The sequence below is a fragment of the Chelon labrosus genome (genome assembly GCF_963514085.1).
Source record: "Chelon labrosus genome assembly, chromosome: 5".
Classification (NCBI taxonomy): Eukaryota; Metazoa; Chordata; class Actinopteri; order Mugiliformes; family Mugilidae; genus Chelon; species Chelon labrosus.
In genome coordinates, this window is record NC_140341.1 from 4,461,761 (window position 1) to 4,468,776 (window position 7,016).

Sequence of the window (7,016 nt, forward strand, 5' to 3'; positions counted from 1 at the left end):
AATACTCTATACAGTATATTTTGTGTTTATATACACTCAACAGTTTATTAGGTACAATTGTGAAATTAATGTATTTTAATATAAATGTCCTTCACTGTTAAATTTCCAGTTTATGTTGAAACAGCTTAAGAAAGGTGATAAATTGAACTGGATGGTCATTTTGGAGAATGTATTTTGTGGCATCGTTAGACTGGATTGAATTAAACACAAAAGTGTTTATGTGTCAGTACAGTTCAATCTACACATCTCTCAGTTATATGAAACAAATGCTGAATGTAAAAACCTGTTGCATAAGAACACATTGGTCTTCACTTGTGTTTCTAATTAGCTGGTATACAAACACTATTTTAGTCTCTTGTCTTGAGCTCAAATTAAAATGCCATGTCACAGTCTCTCTACAGTATGTTGGCCTCACGGGAGCCAGGCTGCAGTATCTGCAGAGTGACAATGTGTTTAATGGCGTTTCTGAACCAGGGGTAAAAAAGTGCATAGATCACAGGGTTCAAACAAAAGTTGAAATAAGCCAGTAAGATTACAAAATATTCGAATGTAGTACTGAGCACAGCCTCAGACACAACATAACAGTAGTAAGGGCAGTAACATACCAGATATACAACTACAAGAACACCAAGAGTCCTGGCTGCTTTCAACTCAGATTTCTTTCTTCTTAGAGCCAACGACGCCTGGACTGTGACAGCTATAACATGAGAGCGCATGGCACGAGCCTGAGACACAGCCACCACAAATATCATCATATAAAGGATTATGATGACTGTAACTGGAGCAGTGAAGGCTAAAACAAGATCAATTATTCCTGTAACATAGTCAATGAAAAGCACACATTCTCCGTAGCAGGATTTAATTCTCTCTGGCTGAGTCAGGGCATCATTCACATAAAAACTGCCGTACAAAGCACAACACAGCCAACACAGACAGACACTGAGTCTGACTCTTGACACAGTGACTCTGGTGGGGTAATGCAGAGGATAACAAATAGCCACATAACGGTCAGCTGATATGAGTACCAAGTTCCCTATTGAGACACAGATGGTGATCGAAGCCAGGGAAAAGTAAAGAACACATACGGCATCCCCAAATTTCCAGCAGTCTGTTTTTCTAATGATTTCTAATGGCATCAACAGCAGACCCATGAGAAAGTCTGACACAGCCAGAGAGAGGAGGAGGATGTTAGTGGGTGTATGGAGCTGCCTGGAAGGAGACAGAAAAACATCAATTACACATCAATCAAGTCAAAATGTTCACTCTAGCTTAAGAAATTGAATCTGCCATGGTTGTAACACACCACCAGCAGTCTACATAACAGTTAATTAAGGCAGTCATCCATTCATCCCATCATAAATTCATGATAATTTGATCTGACAGAAATTATTACAAAACCGTAATATTTATTGAGGAGTGAATCTCTACCTGAAGTGGGAGACTGAGATGATGACCAGCAGGTTGAGAGCCACAGTGATCACAGAGATGGACGATAGCAGAATGTTCAGGAGCCCAACTTCAAACCAGTGAAGTGTCGGCTTCCTGCAGGATGTGTTGAGGAGATGTGGAAAACAGAGCTCCACTTCATCCTGGATCTCCATCATCAGACAGCTGCAGTACCAGCAGCTCTCCGACCAGAACTCTCTGTCGTATCACTGATTTATCTTGTTATTCAGTCCCTCCCCTCCTCTGTTTTATTCTCAGTAGAATTACGAGTACCTTTCTTTAATGTTTCTGTCCATTGTTTTTTTAACTTACCTCCGATCCACTTTCCACCCCTAATTCGTTATTTCAATTCTGGGACAGATGCACGTCAGGTTACGGTGGTTAAGACCTGGAGCTGTGTCGTGCCTGCTCTTGCAAAGTGATGTGGGATTCTAAATTATGTTTATGTCTCTACTTTAATGTTCTACTGGGGCAATATGGTATTATGAGGTATTCCACATAAGATGGAACTTGGTTGTAAAGGGCCTTGTATGTATGGAGGAATTTACCTCCTGTACAGGTGGGAAGGAAAACATGGCATAAAAAGGTCACCAGTCATAAAATCAGAAATATTCTAAATGGTGTTAGCTAGGTCGTCATTGGTGGGAGACCAGAGAGGAAGCACAAAGGTCTGGAAGAGACAGATTTTAGGTCAAAGACATGAAAATACTTGAATTATGAACTGTTATTCAGACTTTCAGTCACATCCCATTCCTGTGGTACCATTTCCCAGTCTGGGTTCAGGAGGCATACGGTCTCTCTAATAGTGATGTGAAACCTAGCTCTTTTCAAAGAGTCAGCTCTTTTGGCTTGGGTCCATTGGAAGAGTCGGCTCTTATGGGCCAGTGGAGCCAGTGTTACATATCTGTGTGTTGCAACGCAAGTCCACCTCTGGGGTTTCAAGTTAATTTCAAGGCCAAATTTAAAACACATTTTCAGAAATGTTTCAAATCCGTGTAACATTCATTCGTTAATACACAGGATTAGATGTTACAATTCCTTGTGCCCAGATCTCAGGCAAAACACATTTAGAGGCCCTGTCCAACTGAGAAACCCTAACAATCCTACAGTCATGATATATGACGATTAAACCTACAATCTAAATGAAATGCTGCCAACCAAATGCTGCTGGCTTGTATGGCCCGCTCAGCTAAACAAACAACGAAATATCACTTCCAACCAACATGAAGACATCAGATACCTGCCCCATTCAACGGCAGTATGCAGCATGTCATTGGGGTTTTCAAGTGGGCACCTCCCTTCACCGATGTTTCGGTAAGTTAGGAACACGGCACCTCAAGAAGGCTTCACAGTGAACTCCAGTGTCCTGGAGTCACCCCCCATCCACACAGCCACTGCACAAGCCTGCTTTTCTCACCATTCAGTGATCAGCAACTAATCTTTCAATAAATTAGCCTAGCCCTTTTATGTAGCAATCAAACGTACTCGATACGTTGATGCGGACTAAACCACGACCAAACAAACAAATCTATCATGAATCGCAAATACTAAAGTTACGCAGCCAGCCTTACCTGTGGCGAGATCAGCAGCTAGCATGCTTCCTCCGTACCCACAGCCACTCGCTTGCTCTCTCTGCTGCCCGGGACATGTTGCATACCCCATTCCTCTGTATTTTTCCACCTATGCCCAGCTCGCTCAGAAGAGCAATAGCCGATTTTGCCACAAATCCACGGCAGCCCACCTCTACAGGCCGCACATGAGCCCTCCAGCCATTCTGCTCTGCGTCTGCTGCTAACTCTGCATATTTAGCTCTCTTGCGCTCGTTAACCTCCTCAACTCTGTCTTCCCATGGGACAGTAAGTTCTATGAAATAGACTACCTTCTTGGGCTCAGACCACAACAGCAGATCTGGCCGTAGTCGGCCAGCAGATGTTTTTATGTGCCCTGACTGGAAAGCACTTTGGGTCTATTTCTGATGTTTTTCAATGTGCTATATATATATAAAGTGACTTGACTTCACTAGTCCTATGACCTGTCTACACGGAGAATACGCTGTTGGGGTTTAAGCCTTCAAAAGCATTTAAACCTATGTGCTTATGTGCGTAGGACGCTGAACAAGGTAAACCTTTCTGTGCTTGTCTGGCCACTGAGACACATCAACAAGGAGATGCATTTTAGACCCATCACAGCCACTGTGGACTCCGTTGCCACAACGTCGGCTCCAGTTCTTGGGAGATGCACATCAGATTAAGGCTGTTAAGGCCGGGAGCTGTGTTGTGTCTGCGCTTGCAAAATGAAGTGGGACTATAAATGATGATTAAGTCTCTACTTAAGTGTTCTACAGGGGCAAGATGGTACTATGAGGTATTCCACATAAAATGGAACTTGGTTATAAAGGGCCTTGTATGTATGGGGGATGTATTAGGGGTGTAACGGTACACACAAGTCAAGGTTCGGTACATACCTCGGTGTCGGGGTCACGGTTTGGTACAACAGGAAAAGAGCAACAAAAACTCACACATGTATAGAACTAGCTTTTTGTCATTTATTTTGAACAGACACCAATAGACTGAAGAAACTAAAAACCACCTCCTGTTATAAAGCTAAAAAATAAAAGTAAAAAGTAGAATAAAACAAATGCATTAGGAGGAGAGGGTTCTCATACCATTCATTCATTTTGTTCATACAGAAGAAAAGAAAGAGGTAGTCAGATTGCAACTGGCAACTTTGGTAACTTCATTATAAGAAACTAACTAAACTAACTTATTGCACCCATGTTTTTTTCCTCGCAACATTAACAGATATCGAGCTGATGTCATCTTATGTGCGTTAGCATGTTTGATGGGTTTACAGTGACGTACCGCACCTCCGCCAAACATCATCGGCAGACAGTCTTTGTCCGGTCCACCACTTGCGTCGCCATCGTCGTTATGTTGCACTGGGAAACCAAAGTGTTCCCATTCTGGTGATTTAAATGAAGCCGGCAGCTGTTCCAACTCTAGACTCTCCATCACTTTTCTTCTTCATCTGTTTCTCTTCTTCTGTAGGCTAATAGCATTTGCCGGCAGCTTTTATGCTCATTAACGTCACCTGGATTGAAGTGAGGATTCGACTTTTTCTTTTTTTTGCTAATAGGCTACTCATTCGGACTGCGTGAACCGAACCATGACGCCCGTACCGTGACACCGCGGGACGAATACAAATACATGTTACAGCCCTAGTATGTATGGAGAATTTTTCTGGAAGCCAGTGAGGAGGAGCTAATATTGAAAGAATATGATGCTAATTCTCATCACTGCATCATTTTGGATCAGTTGGAGGATTTTTAGAAAGCTATGTGGACAACTTGATAACTATGAATTATAGTAACCTAGCCTAAGAGTAAGAAATGCTTGAACTATCAACATTACTTTGAGACAGGATATTCGTAATTTTGAAAATGTTGCATAGTTTAAAGAAGGCAGGCCTGGCCCCTTGTTTTATGTGTTCAGCAAGAAATCCCCGTAGTAGTGGGTGTCATTGTGACACAATTTAGAATAAATGTATGACTAGCGTGTGTCTGAAGATTTTCGAACCAAATACAATCATCATTCTAGTTTAGAAGTCATCCAGGCCTTCATGTCTTTAAAATGTGGTTAGAGATGGACTAACATGTCTGATTCATTTGGATTTATCTTGTGGGAACTCCAGATACAGACAGACAAACCTGTTGTGACTAAGCAGAACATAATTAGTAGTGTTGGACAAACAGCAGAAAAAGCAGAAGAAGCTTAAGGGCTCCAGGTGATACCATGAATAACATCCGAGATCTCTGGTCAAATGTGTGCAGTCCTACAGCTCAGGCGCGAAGACAGCCCACAGGGCCAAGTAGGGAAATATCCATACATATACAGTAAATACTCTATACTGTATATTTTACACTAGTAATACACACTAATAGTTTATTAGGTTTAATAGCAAAATTAAGGCATTCTGATATAAATTTCATCATTGTATCCGCCTCCATGACTGTTGTAATGCTCAGTTTATGTTGAAACAGCTTAAGAAAGGTGGTAAATTGAACTGGATGGTCATTTTGGAGAATATTTTGTTGTGGCACCGTTAAACTGGATTGAATTAAACACAAAAGTGTTTAAGTGTCAGTACAGTTCAATCTACACATCTCTCGGTTATGCTGAATGTAAAAACCTGTTGCATAAGAACACATTGGTCTTCACTTGTGTTTCTAATTAGCTGGTATATAAACACTAGTTTAGTCTCTTGTCTTGAGCTCAAATTAAAATGCCATGTCACAGTCTCTCTACAGTATGTTGGCCTCACGGGAGCCAGGCTGCAGTATCTGCAGAGTGACAATGTGTTTAATGGCGTTTCTAAACCAGGGATAAAACAGTGCATAGATCACAGGGTTCAAACAAAAGTTGAAATAAGCTAGTAAGCTTACAAAATATTCAGATGTCGTACTGAGCACAGCCTCAGACACAACATAACAGTAGTAAGGGCAGTAACATACCAGATATACAACTACAAGAACACCAAGAGTCCTGGCTGCTTTCAACTCAGATTTCTTTCTTGTCAGAGTCAATGAAGCCTGGACGGTGACAGCTGTAACATGAGAGCGCATGGCATGAGCCTGAGACACAGCCACCACAAATACCATCATGTAAAGGATTATGATGACCGTAACTGGAGCAGTGAAGGCTAAAACAAGATCAATAATTCCTGTAACATAGTCAATGACAAGCACACATTCTCCGTAGCAGGATTTACTTCTGTCTGGATGAGTCAGGACATCCTTCAAAAAAAAACTGCCGTACAAAGCTGAACAGAGCCAACACAGACAGACACTGAGTCTGACTATTGACACAGTGACTCTGGTGGGGTAATGCAGAGGATAACAAATAGCTACATAACGGTCAACGGATATGAGTACTATATGTCCTACTGAAGCAGAGACAATGACTAATCCCAGTAAACAATAAAGAACACATATGACATCCCCAAATATCCAGCAGGCTGTTTTTCTAAAGATTTCTACCGGCATCACCAGGCCCACGAGAAAGTCTGACACAGCCATAGAGAGGAGGAGGATGTTAGTGGGTGTATGGAGCTGCCTGGAAGGAGACAGAAAAACATCAATTATACATTAATCATGTCAAAATGTCTTCAGTTAAAATGTTCGCTCTAGCTTATGAAACTGAGGTCACCATGGTTCTAATACACCACAAACAATCTACATAATAATTCATTCATTCAGTCATCCATTCATCCAATTATAAATCTGTGACAATTTGATCTCACAGAAATCATTACAAAACAGTCGTAATAGTTGTTGAGAAAGGTATCTCTGCCTGAAGTGGGAGACTGAGATGATGACCATCAGGTTGAGAGCCACAGTGATCACAGAGATGAACGATAGCAGAATGTTCAGGAGCCCAACTTCAATCCAGTCAAGTGTCGGCTTCCTGCAGGATGTGTTGAGGAGATGTGGAAAACAGAGCTCCACTTCATCCTGGATCTCCATCATCAGACAGCTGCAGTACCAGCAGCTCTCCGACCAGAACTCTCTGTCG

General features: G+C 41.8%; 2 protein-coding genes across 2 annotated transcripts; both read right to left on the reverse strand.

The window, feature by feature from the left end:
- On the reverse strand, window positions 1-1,650 carry LOC311488631 (trace amine-associated receptor 13c-like). Its single transcript, XM_084545447.1, has 2 exons — window positions 1,429-1,650; window positions 1-1,209 (listed from the first exon to the last, which is right to left on the reverse strand). The coding sequence occupies exons 1-2, from the start codon at window positions 1,602-1,604 to the stop codon at window positions 396-398; spliced, it is 990 nt and encodes a 329-aa protein (XP_084401573.1). The 5' UTR covers window positions 1,605-1,650; the 3' UTR covers window positions 1-395.
- Window positions 1,651-5,702: 4,052 nt separating this feature from the next.
- Window positions 5,703-7,016, reverse strand: LOC311488638 (trace amine-associated receptor 13c-like). The gene is made up of 2 exons (XM_084545454.1): window positions 6,795-7,016; window positions 5,703-6,557 (listed from the first exon to the last, which is right to left on the reverse strand). Exons 1-2 carry the CDS (start codon window positions 6,968-6,970, stop codon window positions 5,747-5,749), a joined length of 987 nt encoding a protein of 328 aa, XP_084401580.1. The 5' UTR covers window positions 6,971-7,016; the 3' UTR covers window positions 5,703-5,746.

Excerpts from the sequence above, each read along its gene's own strand:
- LOC311488638 (XM_084545454.1), bottom strand. The coding sequence starts at position 6,970 with ATGATGGAGATCCAGGATGAAGTGGAGCTCTGTTTTCCACATCTCCTC. Across the intron at positions 6,558-6,794 it reads ATCTCAGTCTCCCACTTCAG|GCAGCTCCATACACCCACTA; the intron begins GCAGAGATACCT and ends GTCTCCTTCCAG.
- LOC311488631 (XM_084545447.1), bottom strand. The coding sequence starts at position 1,604 with ATGATGGAGATCCAGGATGAAGTGGAGCTCTGTTTTCCACATCTCCTC. Across the intron at positions 1,210-1,428 it reads ATCTCAGTCTCCCACTTCAG|GCAGCTCCATACACCCACTA; the intron begins GTAGAGATTCAC and ends GTCTCCTTCCAG.